Here is a 20,696-nt window from a genome sequence, read left to right on the forward strand (position 1 = left end):
ATGTCCATGTATGATGACTACTTAAGATCAAGTAAAATTCAAGTTCTGTTTTATCGTCACGTGGTTCCTCAGTTATTCCTGCTATCAGCAAACGGCGTGCCACCGTTCAATTGGCACTGGCGTCACGAACACTACCTATCACTACCTGCCCTTGCAGAGAGTCAGCTGTCCCAGGTTAGTGGTCACGATTGCACTACAACACCCAGGAACACTATTAACCCTAACTTGAGTACACTGCAATACCACGCCTCATGCCCACTTGACGTCACCTACGTTGAGCTGACGAGACGCAGTATGGTCACTTGTTACCAACGCGTGACGTTACGCCCTCCAGAGGAGCAGGTAAGGTCAGCTTGGTACAGTTTACATATACACCTCCTGTCCACGCGGGCACAGAGAGGCAACCAGCTGAGAGAGCCTTTTCACTGCTGCAGTGAAAACAGCGCTGTCTCAGCCCGGATAATCTGCCACCAGCTTTTCGTTTGATATAAGCCCGGTCTGCTAACGGGATTATATAGGGTGAGAAATCAACCTGCAATAGCTTATAACTAGGCCGAAACACAGACGTGGGGATTCGTGATCGAGATACAAGATAGCACAAGATTAAATTATATATTTAATCGCCTTAAGGGCACACTAGATATAACACAATATACACAGAGAATATATACAGTGGTCTGAGGATACAGATACAAGTGATATAGGTACAACAGGGTTAAGCAGAGCAAAAGTCAGTTACCGGGTAAATGAAAGTTCCTTTGGGCTATGAGGGTAGAATAGTCCTTGGCTGCAGTCACGCGGGGGCAGTGATGTTAGCTGGTTCCCGGTCTCTCCAAACACATTGGCATGATGTGACCCCCTTCAGAAAAGACACCGCCCGCTGGCTTGCATGGGCCTATGACCTGTAGCCGGCCGCTCCCCTCCCCGCCTCTGGGAAGGGTCCACCCCTCTGGTGCTGGCAGCAAATGACCCATAAAACCCCTTAAGGCTCAGTGCCGCAGACCAGAATGGGTCCGGGCCCAATTGATCCGCCTCGGTTTCTGCTACAACTAGAGTCCAAGCATGGTACCGTTATTTGGTTTCTATGGGGAGATATGTATATCTCCCCTCCCGGACATCCTAGCATCAAGCCAGGACCACGTGGATGTTTGGCTTTGCCCCAGGATCGCAAAAATATAACCGAATTATGCCTGGAATGGACGGACGATTCATAATTCCTTATGAAATGTAGGTGCCAACATAGACCTCCTGCTGAGGGTTTTCCTGCAGGATTAGCTTGCCTCCACCCTGACTGGTTGAGGTGTGACTTTATCCACCTGGGGCCTCCTTGAAGCCTGGACCCCTGGGGCTTCCTCCCTTGCTAGCTGACATCAGATGGCTGGGGGGCGAGAACTTATTTTGCATGTACACTGACTGTGTACATGCCAAAAGGTGAATAAAATGACAATCAGGGCTGCCCATAAATTGTCACGACCCATGGTCATGGTCGTGACTCTGGATCCGCATGCAGTTGCCTGCGGTTCGGTTTTATTGTCAACCACATGGTGAGGGCTGCTGGTAGGTTGTCTCACGTGTGGTTGCCGCTGGCAACATGATTGGTACTTGGCAGTATAGCAGCCTGAGCTGTTGCTAGGCAGCTTACTGTCAAGCGCATGCGGTTTCACCTGGTTGTGTGTGTGTGTATGTATGCACTTGGGAGCCGCATGCAGTTGCCCGCGGTCTGGGTGTTGTGTCAACCGCAGCTGGGGGCACTTAGTTGTATGCCTCAAGTGCGGTTGCCGCGGACAACAGATATGCATGCGGTTGTCTTTGACAACGTGGAGTTTTGTCTATGCACTTTGTTTGTTGTGCACGAGGTTATGTTTGTATGCACTGTGACACCTCCTTTCTCTTGTGGTTGTCCGCGGCAACGTCTGGTGTTGTGTGCATGTGCTGGCTGTTCCTCAGGACATGGTTGCCACGCATGCCGTTGCCGGCGGTAACAGGTGAGTGTGTTTGTGTGCGTTTCCCTTTAAGTGGCTGTCTTCCCTTCCCTGGTGGGTGAAGGGTTAAGTCCCTTCCTTGTGTGTGAACACTGGGTGTGTCTGTGTGGGTGTGGCTACTTGGGCTATAAAGCCTCAGTGGAGACCTGAAGCTGAGGGGTACTCCAGCCTTGTTTGTAAGCTGGAGGCACCCTCCTGGTCCCTTATTCCATCTGCCAGTGAGGGCCACCCTTGTGGTCATAAATTGTGATACATGATGTTATGAAGATGTGTTGGTGTTATACTTATTTATTGCAGCGTATGGTTTCCTGGGTTCCTATGTGGTGTGTGCTCTGTCTCTTGTGTTGTTGTGGACAGCAGCACTTATACTTGGGTTCCAGGCTCTGTGTCTGTGGCAGGTAGGTGTGGTACTAGTTGCACTTACCTGCCATTGCCATATGTCTGTTTCTGTTCCCCTTGCAGCCCGGCCAGTTTAGACTCCTGTTTCTCCATATCCAGGAGGAACAGGTGGTCTACCCAGCTCCTAGTACAGGGATCGGCGGAGGGTTAGTAGGGATCCGAGGTTCCTGAGCATGAGCCCTCCTACCTTCAAGGGCGGCTCATGCAGCTAGGAGTCAGGGTCAGATTAGGGATGCATTAGGAGGTGACTTGCTCCCTAATTCTGTGGTCCTGGCCGAGCAGCCACTAACATCTCGTGGCATCGCATGGCTGAGGGTTTTCCCCATCCTCAGCCGTGACATAAATGATCATCCATATTCCTCACACCCTATATATGACTACTGGAAACAGACTAGATATAGACAGCCAATTAGATTCCAACTTACACTTTTCAGAGCCCCTTTGGAAAATAAAAGGATCAATCTGATTGGTTGCTAGGGACAACTAAGCCAGTTTTCCTTTGCACCTGCTTTGATAGATCTTTCCCCAAAGACTTTAAAATCTGTCAGCCAAATGTTTGCCAGCTACTAAAACAAATGGAATAATGAGACATTTTTGCTTGCTGTGGTACTTCCATGTCTGTCGCGGCTGATACAGGATAAAATAAGGGAACGTTATTGATGGGTAAGTTACATTCAGCGAAATAATCTTTCTTTTACTATATGGCTATAAACAAAAAACTACACCCCGACCCAGACCGCAGGCAAAATGTCAACCAGCTGCTCCATAAAGCATAACCAAGAATGAGAGGACGCAGCGCACGTCCGGGGCTATAATGAATTATGGGCTTGTATTTCTCACATAAACAATGAGTAACGGTACCAGACGAGATAAGGCAATGACTTGTGTCCGGTCCATTGTCTGTGTTATGTCATAAATAAAACTACCTTCTACTTGATCGCCAGGGTTGAATCATCCCCCATTAATTTTACATTCTGTGTCAGGTGCATGATTTGTTCTGTTCTGCAGGATTTTGGATAGTACATGACGTCTTTTGTAGGTTTCTATTTGGAGCTCACCCACTTGAGTTAGAGGCACCCTGTCACTTGGCTCTAAATACTAATACTGTCTTCTGCCCAGGAGCGCTTCCTTCTGTCAGCAAGGAGGCATCCCAAGACAGGCACAGAGTTAATTCTTCAAGGTCCTGTGACAAGGACGCTGATCGCTGGAAGATACACCATTTTTAGTGCATGAGGACCACGTCATCAAAGGACATTGTTTGAAAGCCCCTGGACACAACTAATCTGAGATCATTTGAGCGTGATGGCGTGACCAGCTCAGCTCGGGGGCAAGCTGATGTGGATACAATATAACAAAAATAAAAAATCTTAAAATATACCAGCTATCTGACAAATTCAACAACCTAGTGATTAGAAGAGAAATGTGGTGCTGATCAAATTAACAATTTACAACGCTTGAAACTTTGAATCAAGCGTTGACATTAAAGGGCCTCTATCAGCAGATTTGTCCCTATGACACTGGCTGACCTGTTACATGTGCGCTTGGCAGCTGAAGACATCTGTGTTGGTCCCATTTCATATATGCAAATGAGTCTCTAGGAGCAACGGGGGCGTTGCCGTTACACCTAGAGGCTCTGCTCTCTCTGCTACGGTGTGAATGGAACATGCTGGGCGTTGTAGTTTCACAACAGCTGAAGTGCCGGAGGTTGCTGATCCCTGCTCTAGGTGTAATGACAACGCCCCCGTTGCTCCTAGAAGCTCCTTTGCATATGTCAAAACTTCATTTTTCTCGGCAATGCGGGCACATAGGAACATGGGACCAACACAGATGTCTTCAGCTGCCAAGCGCACATGTAACAGGTCAGCCAGTGTCATAGGGACACATCTGCCGACAGGTGGGGTGCCCTGTGAAAAGTTTTGATTGGTGGGAGTCTGAGTGCTGAAACACCCAATCGCTAGAATAAGGAGAGAGAAGTGCTCATATATATCGCACACACTCGCTTAGCTGCAGGAGATGGGATTGAGATGGGCTGATAGACTTTCTATTGAGTCAGTGTTGCTTCCTCTCCTGCAGTGTGAAGAAATAGCGCAATATGCAAGAGCTTCTCTCTACTCATTGTAGCAACAGGTAGGGGTCTCAGCACTCAGTCCCCCACCAATTAAAATTTTTAATATGTCTCTGACATATCAAAAAGTTCTCTCAAAACTCAGTGACCCTTTAATTGTAATTTCTTTTTCTTTTCAAGTCACTGTATGAAAATATTGCAGTTTTCACTGATCACCGAGACTCATAAGTCGACACTTCCTGTTCTGTAGAAATCATTTCTCAGCAGTCATTATCCAGGATTACAATGAAAGGTAAAACCTTTATTATAAAAGCTGGAAGCAGGTAACACACGATCCACCATTGAAAAAAAGGTGATGGTCACTGCTCACCTCCTCCCCATCCCTGCACAATGACACTCATTATAGCTCAACTTTTGTCACTGATGAGAGTATGACTTATAGAGCATCTGTCAGCAGATTGGTACCTATAGTACTGGCTGACCTGTTACTTGGCAGCTGAAGACATCTGTGTTGGTCCCATGTTCATATGTGTCCACATTGCTGAAAAAAATGATGTTTTAATATATGCAAATAAGCCTCTAGAAGCAACGAGGGCGTTGCCGTTACACCTAGAGTCTCAGCTCTTTCTGCAACTTCCGCGCCCTCTCCTCTTTCATGGACAGAGCCTGGCAGTGTAAAAATCATCACACCTGACGCTGTCAAAGTGCAGGGAGAGCAGCAGTTGCAGAGAGAGCAGAGCCTCTAGGTGTAATGGTAACGCCCCCGTTGCTCCTAGAGGCTCATTTACATATACTAAAACTTCATTTTTTTCAGCAATGTGAGCGCATAAGAACATGGGACCAACACAGGTGTCTTCAGCTGCCAAGTGCACATGTAACAGGTTAGCCAGAGTCATAGGTACAAATCTGCTGACAGATGCCCTTTAAATAAATAGTTATGAGGTCAGGAGATCAGAGATAAGAGCTACACATGAGCCGTCAGATGACGGGATTAATAGAAAACACAAAGTGACAGCTTGCAAACAGACAGATTTTTTAACTCATGTATCTCAGAAACGGTTGAACATTTTTAATAAAGACCAATTGGAAAAAAAAAAAGATTATTAGTTAAAAATGAGCAAAATGCAATCATAAAAAAGAAAATGCTTCTGAAGGTATAGATAACCTTTACATTTGTGGGATAACCCCTCTAAAATGGAACATGTTTTGTTTAAAGGTTTGCAAGAGGAATGTACAAAAAACTACCATAAATACTATTATAGTTATATTTTTTATTTTTTTACATCTATAAAATGTATGTCGTTAACGCACACGAAAGATGCTGATATTAGCTACAGTCCATCTGTTTTGAACCAGAATTCTTAATAAATATAACAGTTTATGAAATATGTTTGGCAGTACAATGGTTCTCATCATCATCATCATCTGTATCACTGGTGTCTTCATCTGTCTCTTCATCCGTCTCCTCCTCTGAGTCTTCACTGTCTTCATCTTCACTACTTTGTTGTTCTGTAATGTAGTAAACACTTATAAATAATTGTATCGCACATTGTGACCGCACACATGAGATATTGCAGATCAATTGACAGCTACTTCTCCCAACTCCACCAAAAACATGCAGCACATTCTGTAGCCCTTATCTCTGAACTCCTGACAGCTCGTAAACACACAAGCTAAATTCTTATCAAACTGATAAGCACTTAACTATAAAAAGAGTGTTTATAAGCTATTAGGAAAGTACACATAAGGGCTACAGATCAGAGCAGCTTTCTGACAGATTAGATAGAATACACATTAGACAGAGGTTGGTTGATGGTTGAACAGTAGATGAAAAAACAAAAATCTGGTGAACGATCATTTTTAATAAAAGACAACTGAAAAAATATTTTAGCCCCAAATGAACAGAATGCAATGATGGAAAAATGGCTCCAAAGGTGTCTAACCTTTAAAGAGGTTGTCTCACTTAGGCAAATGGCATTTATCATGTAGGGAAAATTAATACAAGGCACTTCCTAATGTATTGTGATTGTCCATATTGACTCCTTTGCTGGCTAGATTCATTTTTCCACTACTCATTTTCATAGTTACGACCACCCTGTAATCCAGCAGTGGTGGCCGTGCTTGCACACTATAGGAAAAAGTGCTGGACTATGCACACTCCCATGGTCTGGGCCACCCTAGAGGCCAGTGCTTTTTCCTATAGTGTGTAAGCACAACCACCGCTAGAAATGAGCCGTGTATCATGTGATGGAAAAATGAATCAAGCCAGCAAAGGAGTCAATATGGATAATCACAATACATTAGTAAGTGCCTTGTATTAACTTTGTCTACATGATAAATGCCACTTGTTGAATTGATACAATCCCTTTAGGGTAGTCACGGAAAGATCCATTGCGGCAGGAAATAAATGCAAAGCTAAGGGATTGTAAAATGGTGAACTGGTGCTATTCAACAGTGAACATCAACATGAAATAACTGTGTCTTTACCAATTTGCAGCATTTCCTCAATTAGAGGTGAAAACTGTTTGGCCTCTGGATTTTCTGGTTCATATAGAAGTACTAAAATTTGGAAAAACATTATTAATTTAAAAAAGAAAAACACCAAGAGCAGATTGTGTTCTGTTGAACATGTGAATAGCAGATCTATATAAGTCTATGGGATATAACTAAAACTAGAGGACATTGGCACTCAAAAAACAGATCAGGGCTCATAGGCGCCATTTATGAAGCCATTTCACATGTTTCTATCATACTATACATTTTTATAGTTTAACAAAACCTAAAAGTGTCAAAATCATTTTATAGTCGAAGGGATGGAAGAAGCACTCAGCTGTCCTCTTCTGCCATGATGTAAAAAAATGCAGCCTTTCCTGTTTCTAAGGTTAGTTTCACACTTCAGATGTCAGATCCAGATCTTACAAAGCTAGTGTGAAACTAGCCTAAGAAAACTGGATGGCAACCATTGTGGCCCTATTTCACTTCCCACAGGAGCAGCCTCAGAAAGTTGTTTCATAGATGAATATTTGACTTGAAGCGGTTGTCTCAATTCATCAAATGACATTTATCATGTAGACAAGGTTCATACAAGCACTTACTAATGTATTGTGATTGTCCATATTGCCTCCTTTGCCGGCTGGATTCATTTTTCCATGACATTACACTTTTTGTTTTCATGGTTACAACCACCCTGCAATCCAGCAGCGGCTGCACACTATAGGAAAAAGCACTGGGCTCTCAGCTGCCAAGACCGTGGGAATGCACATAGTCCAGCACTTTTTCCCTTAATGTGCAAGCACGTCCACCGCTGCAGGATTGCTGGGTGGTCGTAACTATAGAAACAAGCAGTGTATAATGTGATGCAAAGGAGGCAATATGGACAATTACAATACATTAGTAAGTGCCTTGTATTAACTTTGTCTACATGATAAATGTCATTTGTTGAAGTGAGACAACCCCTTAACTAAATTAGAAGTGTTAATGACTTATTGATCCAAGGAGCCGTTTCATGTTATACATGTCTCTTTCCTAATTGCATCCATATTGATTGTCACCTTTTTGCAGAAAAAGATATAACTACGAAAAAAAAAACTGAGTAGAACTTTTACCAACATGAAACAAGTGGGCCACTTTTAAGCTATGGACACCTTTGGAGGCTTTTTATGAAATGTATGTATTTTTACAAAAAACTTTTGTAATTGGGATTTATTAAAAATGTTTGCTTCTGCAGCTTGCATGAATCACAGTACTAAGCAAACTGCAAAAATGCTATTCATACTGAAATGTCAGAGATATTGTGCATCTGTCCACCTGGTCTCCAGTCCCTCTCTCTCCTCTCCTGAACAATCTTCTAATCTGATTTACGACGAACTCAGAATGTAATTTTTATTTGATTATAAAACAGCTTAGAAGAGGAGAGAGAGGGTCTACAGGCCAGGCTGTCATTCACTTTGAAAATAATTCTGCACCTTCTATGCACAGTGATTGTATACGCTAAATGGTTCAACATTTTTAATAAATCTCAATTACAAAAGAGATTTTTAAGTCAAAATATATGCGTCTTCATGAAAAAAACTCTCGAAGATGTCCATAGCTTTTAAAGACAAGAGTCGCGGCAAAGAGAACTGAACAGGAGACAACTGATGCTGCTCGCACCAACTAAAGTAGGACTTCCAGGTCCGATGGTAGATTCGTGAAGAGGGTGGCTTCCTTGCCCGAATCATGGTTTGGACCGCATCAGAGAAATCCCAAGCCTTCAGTACGGCGGCTTCAACAGCCATGCCATTAAATGTAGCGACCCTAAATTCGGGTGGAAGATCGGCCCCTGTGACAGGAGGTCCTCCCGAAGAGGAAGATGCCAGGGTTCGTCGGCGACAAGGGCGACTAGAGATGCCTGCCACACCCGGCACGGCCAATCGGGGGCCACGAGAATGACAGGCAGTCCCTTGGACCTGATATTCTGGAGGAGACGCAGAATGAGAGGAAAAGGCGGGAACACGTAAGGCAACGTGAACAGACTCAACGGAATTACCAGCGTGTCGCACGCCAGGGCCATAGGGTCCTCGACCTTGTTCTTGAAGCTGGAGGCCATGAGATCCACATCCGGTCGACCCCACCTCTCGCAGATGGTTAGAAAGACCTGCGGATGAAGAGCCCACTCGCCGGGATCAAGACGCTCCCGGCTGAGGAAGACGGCGATCCAGTTGTCAACGCCGGGGATGTGAACTGCCGACAGTGCCGGAACATGTTTCTCCACTCAGCTAAGAACCAGCGCCGTCTCTGCCATGGCTGCCGGGCTCCGCCCTGGTGATTGAGGTACGCCACCGCTGTGGAGTTGTCGGACTGAACCCCAACCGGACAACCCCTGAGATGGTCGGCCAATGCTGCAGAGAGAGCCGAATCGCCCTCAACTCAAGAACATTGATTGGAAGGGAACGTTCCTCGCGCGACCATACTTCTTGAACAGAGAGATTTTCCAACACTCCCCCCCCCCAAATCCTGAGGCTTGCGTCTGTTGTTAACACCTTCCAACGGAGAGGAAGGAATGAGCGGCCCAACGTCAACATCGGAGAGACCAACCACCATCTGAGGGCCCGGCGGACCGGGGCAGGGAGACGCATGGGCCGACCTAGGGAGGCTGGGAAATAGTCCCAGCTGGACAGAATGGCCCGCTAAAGCGTTCTGGTATGAAATTGAGTATAGGGAACTGCTTCGAAGGCCATGTGACCCAGAGCCCGCATGCAGCGACGAATGTGAACAGGACTTGGCTGCAACAAGGGGAGAATCTGAAGACGGAGAGCGGATAGCTTCACCGGAGGCAAGAACACTTTGGCCTGAAATGTGTCGAACACCATGCCCAGATAAGTCAACCGCTGCGATGGATAAAGACAAGACTTCTGCCTGTTCAGGATCCATCCGAAGCGTTCCAGGGTGTCCAGAATTATGCTCAGGCTGTCCGCCATCGCCCGGAATGACGGACCATTCACCAGGATGTCAACTAAGTAAGGGATCGCCACGATCCCCCTGGCATGGAGCAGGGCCATGACTGCCACCACAATCTTCGTAAAGACCCTGGGATCCGTGGCCAGGCCAAACGGGAGGGCTACAAACTGAAAGTGAAATGGACCCACCGCGAATTGGAGAAATCGCTGATGACTGACGTATATGGGCATGTGAAGATAAGCATCCTTGATGTCTATCGAGGACAGATACTCCCCCGAGTCCCCCGGTTCCATGGACGCAATGACTGACCTCAGGGTCTCCATCGGGAAAACTGCAGATGCAAAGTAACCGGATGAGTGCCTTGAGGTCCAGAACTGGACGGACCATCCCTTTTTTGGGAATCACAAAGAGATTGGAGTAAAACCCCCCAAAAAATCCAGCTTGTAGCCCTCTGCAATGACCTCCCTCACCTACGCGTCCAAGATGTGAGCCAGCCATACATGCCGAAACAAATGAAGCCGGCCACCAACCCAGAGGGCGCCGGGAGCCGCCCGTCATGCAGCAGAGTTCTTAGGGTTAAAGGACTTGGAGCCCTGTTGACGGGAATGCCAGGAAGGTCGAGGCTTGAAGGAAGGTTTGAACTTCTGATCCGTGGCTGACTTGTCGGATGCCCTCTTTGGCCTGGAAAAACTCAGAAAGGGGCGAAAAAAAGGCTTCCGCTTTTTTGACCTATTAGACTGCCCCCTGTTCTGTGGTAAATGCGTACTCTTACCACCTGTAGCGTCCGAAATGATCACATCCAGCCGCTTACAAAAAAGTCTGCTGCCGGTAAAGGGGAGGGCCATCAGGGTCCGCTTTGAAGCATTATCTGCCGCCCAGCAGGAGAGCCATAGGGTTTGGCAGATAGCCACCAACAGAGCTGACAAACTAGCAATAAGTCTGGCTGCATCAAAAGATGCTTCACAAATATACGCACTTGCATGAGAGAGCTGCAGGGCCATATCTGTAAGTTCCCCCCGCTGGGACTCCCGAGTCGAGACCCTGACGTAAATTACTTGCCCACTCCCCCATAGCCTTGCTCACCCATGTAGAGGCAAACACCGGCTGCAGCGCTGTGCCCACTGCCTCAAAGGCCTTTTTGCAAACTCTTCCAGCTTCTTATCTCTGATATCAGAGAAAGAAGCCCCATCCGCCATCGGCAAGGTAGTATGTTTAGCCACTATAGGTAAGGATGACCATTTTTTAGTCAAATCCTCCTGAAAAGGATAAAGGATGTTTAAGCGTTTTGGCAAGGTAAAACATCTATCAGGGAAATTCCACTGCTTGGAAAGAGAGGAATCAAACTCCTGGTGGTTGGGGAAACACTTGTGCGAGCAACGGGACCTTCTAAAGGAAAAACCTGAGCTGGCAGACGACGGTCTCAACCTGCAACATCTCGATAACCGCTGTAATATGATTGTCCACCATGGAGGACAGTTAAGACGACTAACCCTCCGGCGAGACAACATCCTCATCTGACCCCCCATCCTCAGAACATGCCTCTTCCACTGAGGACACGTCTGAGTGAGACTCTCTAGCAGGAGGAGGAGAGGCCGAGGAAACTGGAGACACAGACACCCTTTTGGGGTAGGATGTTCGACCCGTTTTGCGGGACGGCCGCGATGGGCATGCGCCCCATGATCCCCAGAGTCGGACCAGTCAGAGGACTGCCTTGCGGACAAACGCCCCAATATTTTCACAATGGCCTTGTTGGTATTGGAGACATCTTGTACCACCCTAGACAGGGAACGCGCCCATAGGCTGGGCAGCAGGAACCATCGGGTCGGGGCCGCGCCACTTGATGGAGGTGCAGCACACGCAAAGCAGAGGGAGTCTGACTGAGGGGATGGAAATTTTGTGCGACACGACGCACAGGCAAAATGACGCACCGAAGGGACCGCTTGCTTCGGGACCTGGGCTCAGACTTAATGACAATGCTGTTGCCTAAATGAGGAAGATAGGAAGGTTAGGCACTGTAAGAAGGGACAAACAGCACTTACGCAGCTGTGTCCCTCCAAGCAGCAAGACCAGCTCGTCTGCGTCCCGCCCTATCCCTCTGTTCAGCTGCCAACGTGGGAGCGGGGAGAACACAGGCCCAGCCCCCAAAATGACGCCGACCCTCAGCGTCCACCTTCCATCTCTTGGCACCCCCTCCCCGCTCGCCGGAACACAAACCCGCATCCCCGGCCGAACCCAGACGCCGGCCGGGGAAAAATAAGCCGCGGGGGGGCCCTGCAGGAGTAGGCTGCACAGAAGCCGGGGCCTCAATTAACAGTGGCTCCATCACCGAGCCAACGCGCCGATACGGCGATGTTTTAAACAGAAGAAGCAGCAGGAGGATGAGCAGCAGTGTGCGGCTGCAGAGCAGGAGTAGCTGATGTGCCACTGAGCACTGCATGCCGGCAGTGGAAAACGGATGCCCCCAAAACAGTGCAAGTACATGCCATAGTACATCACACATACTACAGGGCAACTGGACTGTTCCATCACTCTGCATACCTCCGCCCCTCCAGCAGCGACCTCCTGGAGGGGCCCAGTCTTGTGGGGACCAGGTAACTTGGGGAGGGGAGGGTACTGGAAGGGGGGAGCACTTTGGGGCCAAATTCCTTTCCTCTTCCTTTTTTTTTTTTTTTTTTTTTTTTTTTTAAATATACTCACTTGTCCGGCGTCTTCTGCCCCCCTGGCTCCAGCCGGATCACCACCTTCAGTGTGCGGCCCCTTGGGGAGGAACGCTACACCGGAACAAAGGGGACTTGCGGTGGACAGCTGTGCTGATCCGAACGCTGGCGGGAAACAGAGGCTTTGTAGGAACCTCTCCTCTGCTTCTGGAGAACAGGAAGGATCATGGGGCTTGGGGGACCCCCTGGTCCATGTGTGGGAGTGCAGGCAGTTTTAAATACTGCCTGAAACTCCCGCTAGAAAAAAGGAAAAAACAAAAAAGAACAAAAACCAGCAGACCTGCAACGCAGGGAGGTCTGCCTCCTACAGACACTAAGCTAAAACTGATTTAGCTTAGTCCCTGTAGGAAGGGTATAGCTGAAGGGGAGGAGCTTACACTTCTTGTGCTTAGTGTCCGCCTCCTAGCGGCAACAGCTATACCCATGGTCAAGCCTGTGTCCCCCAATGATACGGATGAGAAAATTATTTTTTAGTGTCTCCATATTCTGAAAGCCATAGCTTTTTTTTTTGGGGCGACTGTCTTATGTAGGGGCTCATTTTTTTCAGTATGACATGACTGTTTGATTGGTACTATTTTAGGGTGCATATGACTTTTTGATCGCTTGGTATTGCACTTTTAGTGATGTGAGGTGACAAAAAAATGTTTTCTTTATAGCACTTTTTTTTTCTTACGGTGTTCACCTGAGGGGTTAGGTCATGTGATATTTTTATAGAGCAGGTCCTTATGGACGTGGCAATACCTAATATGTCCAATTTTTTATATTTAAGTTTTACACAATAATATCATTTTTGAAACAAGCAAAAAAAATCATGTTTTAGTGTCTCCATATTTTTTTGGGCGATTGTTTTATGTAGGATATCATTTTTGGGGTGCATATGACTTTTTGATCGCTTGCTATTACACTTTTTGTTTTTTTACACTGTTTTTATTTTATCTTTTTTACGGTGTTCACCGAGGGGTTCGGTCATATGTTATTTTTATAGAGCAGGGTGTTAGGTTGTTACGAACGCGGCGATACCTAATATGTATACTTATTATATTTTTTTTACATTTTTAACACAATAAAAGCATTTTTGAAACCAAAAAAAATCATGTTTTAGTGTCTCCATAGTCTGAGAGTCATAGTTTTGGGCGACTGTCTTAGGTAGGGGCTCATTTTTTGCGGGATGAGGCGACGGTTAGTTTGGTATTATTTTGGGGGGCATACGCCTTTTTGATCGCTTGGTGTTGCACATTTAGTGATGTAAGGTGACAAAAAAAAAATTTTTTTTAGCACAGTTTGTATTTTATTTTTTTGACGGTGTTCACCTGAGGGGTTAGGTCATGTGATATTTTTATAGAGCCGGTCGATACGGATGCGGCGATACCTAATATGTCTACTTTTCTTTTTTTACCTATTTTTTACAATTTTTTTAAACTTTATTTTGGAAAAAAGGACGCTTTTTTTTTTTTTTTTTACTTGAAACTTTTAATTCTGTTTGTAAAAAATTATTTTTTTTTACTTTTTTCACTTTATTTTTTGTCCCACTCTGAGACTTCAACTTTTGGGGGTCTGATCCCCTTTACAATGCATCACAATACTTCTGTATTGTAATGCGTTAGCTGTAAGTGTATTACTCACTGTAATACACTTACAGCCTGCTTCCTGTGAGATCCAGGGCGCTGGATCTCACAGGCTCACATGGAAGGCAACCACGATGCCTAAGGAAGGCATCGGGCTGCCTACCCTGGCATCAGGTCCCTGTCACAGCAGTGCAGGGACCCGATGGCCACCCCGCACCCGTCAGGATCCCGCACGTGTCGCGGTCAGTGCAAGGGTTTTCACTGATGCCAGCGCATACAGTAGGGCTCCAGCTATCAGTGACTGCCAGACCCCTGCCACTGATCGGGCGGATGCAGCTCCTGCACCCGCCCGATCAGCCCGCCGTACATGTACGGCGCTGTTCCTTAAGTCTGGGCCACCAGCGCAGTACATGTACGCCGCGGATCCTTATGGGGTTAATGGATCGCAGGGGTTTTCCCTAAAAAACATGATGTGTAATGTAAAAGTACAGATCTTAGTTATCTGTGCAATATGAACAACTACATACTCATCTGACACAGTTTCTGTGCCACTTGGTAATCCTCATCCATTACAGCACTGATGAACTGAAAAATATGAATCAAACAGATTATACAGAACAGCCATAATAATTATAGATATCTCAGTAAACTACACACAGTTTAACATGTCCTGATGGTGCCTATTGCTAGTGTCCCCGTGGGCTCTTTAAAAGTGCACACTTGTTAACCCAAAACCCTATCACCTCTGCCAGAAGCTCTATGGGAGCACGGCCGGTTTCATCGTCGCTCTCATCTTCATCACCAGACTCCTCCAGATGTTCTTTGATGTTTCCGTTATGAAGGGCCAATGATTGAGGTCCTGCAAGTTCTTTTTCATCTACAGTTATGAAAATCATACAAGACAGTGTGGTTAAATTGGTTCTCATAGGGACCAGGAAGGTGAAGGGTGGTGCCCAAATAACACATAGTTCAGGTACAGAGAACAATTTAGTAGGTAATGTGCTATTTTAGCATCTCCAATATAAGGTCATTCTTGGTTTCTCTGTATAGTTTACACCGAATTTTCCTAATTTATAATTATTTAAGATACATAGATCTCACTATATGCTAGCCTTAGGTCCATACAGGGTGACTAGTTTTCAAGGTTTTTCCACATGGGGCAAAGAGTCAATTTGCTACCCTCACCCTGTACCTAAATACTCTAGCTAAGGCAAAGTAACACGTTGGTGTCCCCTAATACTTAGTACCTGGTACACAAACCCCACCAGCTTTCTACCTTAGTTATGCCTCTGGTACATCCCAACCTCAACTTTACAAGGTTGTCCCTCCTTAGCCATGTGTGTGTGCTTTATCACTGCACTGAACATGCCAGTTAAAAGTTTTGGGCCACGTACAAAATTAATTACCTCTCCGCAGAATTGGGGTTAAATATATGATCACTGTGGTCCGACTTACGGGAGCTCCATTGATCATTAGAATGAAGGTCCTCAAGTTCCTTATGTGGTGTACATGTGTGACCACCGCTGTTTTCACTTCTATAGGACTGATGAAAATAGCTGAACAATGTACGAGCCACTTTCACAGAAGTGCATGGAGTGGTGGTCACGTACAGTACAGACCAAAAGTTTGGACACACCTTCTCATTCAAAGAGTTTTCTTTATTTTCATGACTATGAAGGCATCAAAACTATGAATTAACAAATGTGGAATTATATACATAACAAACAAGTGTGTGACAATATGCCATATTCTAGGTTCTTCAAAGTAGCCACCTTTTGCTTTGATTACTGCTTTGCACACTCTTGGCATTCTCTTGATGAGCTTCAAGAGGTAGTCCCCTGAAATGGTCTTCCAACAGTCTTGAAGGAGTTCCCAGAGATGCTTAGCACTTGTTGGCCCTTTTGCCTTCACTCTGCGGTCCAGCTCACCCCAAACCATCTCGATTGGGTTCCGGTCCGGTGACTGTGGAGGCCAGGTCATCTGGCGCAGCACCCCATCACTCTCCTTCATGGTCAAATAGCCAATTTTTCAGGCTGACTGACTGACCTTTATTTCTTAAAGTAATGATGGCCACTCGTTTTTCTTTACTTAGCTGCTTTTTTCTTGCCATAATACAAATTCTAACAGTCTATTCAGTAGGACTATCAGCTGTGTATCCATCTGACTTCTCCTCAACACAACTGATGGTCCCAACCCCATTTATAAGGCAAGAAATCCCACTTATTAAACCTGACAGGGCACACCTGTGAAGTGAAAACCATTTCAGGGGACTACCTCTTGAAGCTCTTCAAGAGAATGCCAAGAGTGTGCAAAGCAGTAATCAAAGCAAAAGGTGGCTACTTTGGAGAACCTAGAATATGACATATTTTCAGTTGTTTCACACTTGTTTGTTATGTATATAATTCCACATGTGTTAATTCATAGTTTTGATGCCTTCATAGTCATGAAAATAAAGAAAACTCTTTGAATGAGAAGGTGTGTCCAGACTTTTGGTCTGTACTGTATGTGCACAACTGATCCATTAACAGGGTTGTCTCACTTCAGCAAATGGCATTTATCATGTAGACAAAAAGGCACTTACTAATGTATTGTGACTGTCCATGTTGCCTCCTTTGATGGCTGGATTCATTTTTCCATTGCATTATACACTGCTTGTATCCAGGAATTACGACCACCGCTGCAGCGCAGATACAAGGTGGTTGGGACGAGATCTGCTGCGCATGTGTGTCTATGCCGGCTTCCACGGTCACTGCCAACAGAAAGGCCGGCACTTTTTCCTATAGCGTGCAACCACGACCACTGCTGCTGAATTACAGGGTGGTCATAACCCCTGGGTATGAGCAGTGTATAATGTGATGGAAAAATGAATCAAGCCAGCAAAGGAGGCAATATGGACAATCACAATACATTAGTAAGTGCCTTGTATTAACTTTCTCTACATGATAAATGCCATTTGCTGAAGTAAGACGACAACTTTAACATATTATTGTGACTGGTGGGTGTCAGAGTGCTCACCTGCCTGTCCTACACCTATCCTGTGGATATGTGATAAATGTTGTTAGGCGCCAAACCCTTTAGAGAGACAAATTAACTGTCAATCAAAGTTGGGCTTTTACTTTCAATGGACACAATTATGGCTGGCTGAGCCCTTAGTGACAAGTAGTGTTGAGCGAATCGAAACCAAATGAATTGACTTCGATCCAAATTTCAGGAAAAATTTGATTCGCCGCAAAGCCGAATTTCCTCGCATTTCGTGGTAACAAATCTATTTTTCCTGAAATTGCGGCAAAAAAACACAAACAAACATACTCACCTCATCTATTTGCTCACGGAGAGGCTGTCGTAGCCATCTTGATTGAAGTTACCACGCGAAATCAAGATTCCGTGCGGTGTCTTCAATCAAGATGACCACAACAGCCTCACCGTTAGCAAATGGATGAGGCGAGTATGTATTTTTTTTAAACCAGATTAACCCCTGAAAGGCCTTAAAAAAGGACCTTTCATCAGTTTAGCCCTAGTCTAATTATGCTCTTACCTTATAGGGCGGCCCCCACTGATGCCATGGCACTTTTTTTTTATTCCAAAGATCCCCCCGTTCGTCCGCTCTTGGCCCCTTTGATTTCGCCACCTTAAATTATAATGAGCTGACTCGGTTATACTAGGCGGAGACTCGCAGTTTCGCTGAAGGCGGTTCTCTTCTCCCTAGCTGTGAGTGCATCCAATCAGAGCGCACCGCTCTTAGCCAGGGAGAAGCGCATCCAAATAGAGTGCACCGCTCTTAGCCAAGGAGGCGCTCATTCTCCCTGGCTAAGAGCGGTGCGCTCTGATTGGATGCGCTCACAGCCAGGGAGAAGAGAACCGCCCCCAGCGAAACTGTGAGTCTCCGCCTAGTATAACCGCCTAGTATAACAGAGTCGGCTCATTATATTATAAGGCACCGAAATCAACGGCGCCAAGAGCGGGGGGATGGGGGTCTTTGGGGAAAAAAAAGAAAAAGTGCCATGGCATCAGTGGGGGCCGCCCTATAAGGTAAGACCATAATTAGACTAGAGCTAAACTGATGAAAGGTCCTCTTAAATTTTAATCTCAGGTGCTGTGATCAGTGATGAACGCAGCATCTAAGGGGTTCAATGATGGGGGACAGCGCAATCGCCGTTCCACGTCATTGCTCCCGCTACATACAGGAATGCGCTTCATGACGAAGAAATTGAATTTTTTTGTGACATTGGGCAAAGCTGCCGAATTGAAATTTTCATACCATCACTCATCACAAGTGACAAAAGCCAATAGCTTCAGCTATGACATGTCTTCACACCCACCATTACAAGCACACGGATATGCAAAGCCTGTAGACAAGGCAATTGGCCTGTTCTCCACTCTGGACGATACCACTAAATATATTTTGGAATATTTAACTACTGGAGCATGTATGTGGTGTCATTTCATTTAGGGAGGTCAATTAATTCACTGATAAAATCTGAATAATAGAAAACATAGAACATCATGGTCATCATTACCAATGTTTCCTGGCGTAGATGATGTCTTCTGCATTTTACCATTTTCTGGCTTGTTCGTTTGCATGCTTGGTGCAGCACTGTAATCTGCAATATTACTGCTGCAAACAGAATAAAAGCATTTAAATTATTAGTCCATATCCTGACAAAAAATGGCCAACTACGCTTGCTCAGTGGAATTGTCCTAAACCAGCTTATTACTCACAAGAGCAATACTCAAAATATTGAAGGGTAAATGTCTGTATCTGCATTTGTATGATCTACATATAGCTGGCACATTATTCCCCAACAAGCATGCGCCCATGGTGGATATGGCCGCATACAATTCTATACCTGAACGCAGATGTGACCCTACCCATCCACCCATTCCCCACATACTGTACCTGTGTGCCAAGGGCTTTACCGTACAGAGTGGGATCTGCTTTGTAGGGATATGACTTCTTCTACCGGCTGATCCTTGTCTTCCTGCTGCACTGCTTGGTCTAAGGAAGAATAAAGCTCAATTCAATGTCTGCTAGATGGTGTGCACATATTTCTTTAGCAGACCTGAAAGAAATATGCCTGAACACCCAGTACAATATAAAACTTATTTTTGTTGATGGACTCAGTGCCCGTCCCCCCCGCCCTCACTAAAATAAAGCAGACGACAGCCCATGGATTACAATTCTAGTTTATTGGCCATTGTAATATCTTCAGAGTAAAACAGTTTGACGCAGACAAAACATGAAGCTGCTATTTGCACTGTATATTTGGGTGTGTGGCTGCCTCCATTTTGGCCATGCACTCTACCTTGTCTGTCCAAGGCCGGTTTCAATTAGAGCAGAGTATAGCTAGAACCTACTTACTCTGAGTTAATTCTGAAGGTCTAGGTCCAGGAGAAGTAATCGTGTTAGTGTATGGTCCTGTATGGTCACCTTGATGGTGCAGGTGGGCTCATGCAATTTGATCAAAATGTGCATTAAGAACCTCAAATATATATGTATTATCGTGAAAATAGTATACATAGCAGTAATGCAGGTCAAGATTCATATAGTCCATGGTTGCATGTGCTTTAGGTGGTGTGCTGCTTTATGTTGTGTTTGTTTGCTATAACTTAATTTACTGTTATACCAGCATTTACTGTGAAAAAAAACAAACTATTTTTAAGGACTTCCATGAATTATGGACGTTTGACAATCCTACATTGTAACCACTCACTTGAGCAATAAATCATCAAGTTCTCAACCCTTACTCTGTGATTCCCCACAGCAAATCACGGACAGTCCGTGAATGGGACACAGATTGCAGAGTATTTGTTGATGAGATGACAAGAAGCAAGGAAAAGCTTTGCTCTTTTATCAGAATGTTCCTACTGCTTAAAAGAGGTTGTCCTATTTGGACATTTATGGCATAGCCACAGGAAATGCCATAACTGTCTGAGAGGTATGGGTCCCACTTCTGGGACCCATTCCTATCTCAAGAACAGGGTCCCGCCGGGAATGATGAGAACACTGTGACTAAGCATCTCTCTCGAATCATTGCTATGGGGCTCAGAAAATAATGTAGCTGTTTAAATAGGCCTTGAGACATGACTTGGATAATAAATAAGCCAGCACCTCATCTGCAGACAGCTGTCTCAGGGTGATTGCCCTTCATCAGTGCAGGCATCAAAACTATGAATTAACACATGTGGAATTATATACATAACAAACAAGTGTGAAACAACTGAAAATATGTCATATTCTAGGTTCTTCAAAGTAGCCACCTTTTGCTTTGATTACTGCTTTGCACACTCTTGGCATTCTCTTGATGAGCTTCAAGAGGTAGTCCCTGAAATGGTTTTCACTTCACAGATGTGCCCTGTCAGGTTTAATAAGTGGGATTTCTTGCCTTATAAATGGGGTTTGGGACCATCAGTGGCGTTGAGGAGAAGTCAGGTGGATACACAGCTGATAGTTCTACTGAATAGACTGTTAGAATTTGTATTATGGCAAGAAAAAAGCAACTAAGAAAAACGAGTGGCCATCATTACTTTA

At 45.3% G+C, this 20,696-nt stretch overlaps 1 protein-coding gene across 1 annotated transcript in view; it reads right to left on the bottom strand.

Moving 5' to 3' along the window:
• Positions 1 to 5,517: 5,517 nt before the first annotated feature.
• The window catches only part of ERICH2 (glutamate rich 2), a 30,216-nt gene continuing 15,037 nt past the window's right edge, over positions 5,518 to 20,696 (bottom strand). Inside the window, exons 8-13 of the mRNA XM_040440580.1 lie at positions 19,065 to 19,163; positions 18,685 to 18,782; positions 14,911 to 15,044; positions 14,695 to 14,752; positions 6,934 to 7,005; positions 5,518 to 5,955 (exon numbers count right to left, since the gene is read on the bottom strand). Coding sequence (XP_040296514.1) covers positions 5,825 to 5,955; positions 6,934 to 7,005; positions 14,695 to 14,752; positions 14,911 to 15,044; positions 18,685 to 18,782; positions 19,065 to 19,163 — 592 coding nt within the window. The 3' untranslated portion in view covers positions 5,518 to 5,824. The remainder of the gene's footprint in view (positions 5,956 to 6,933; positions 7,006 to 14,694; positions 14,753 to 14,910; positions 15,045 to 18,684; positions 18,783 to 19,064; positions 19,164 to 20,696) is intronic.

This window comes from Bufo bufo, chromosome 7 (genome assembly GCF_905171765.1).
Source record: "Bufo bufo chromosome 7, aBufBuf1.1, whole genome shotgun sequence".
Taxonomy (NCBI): Eukaryota; Metazoa; Chordata; class Amphibia; order Anura; family Bufonidae; genus Bufo; species Bufo bufo.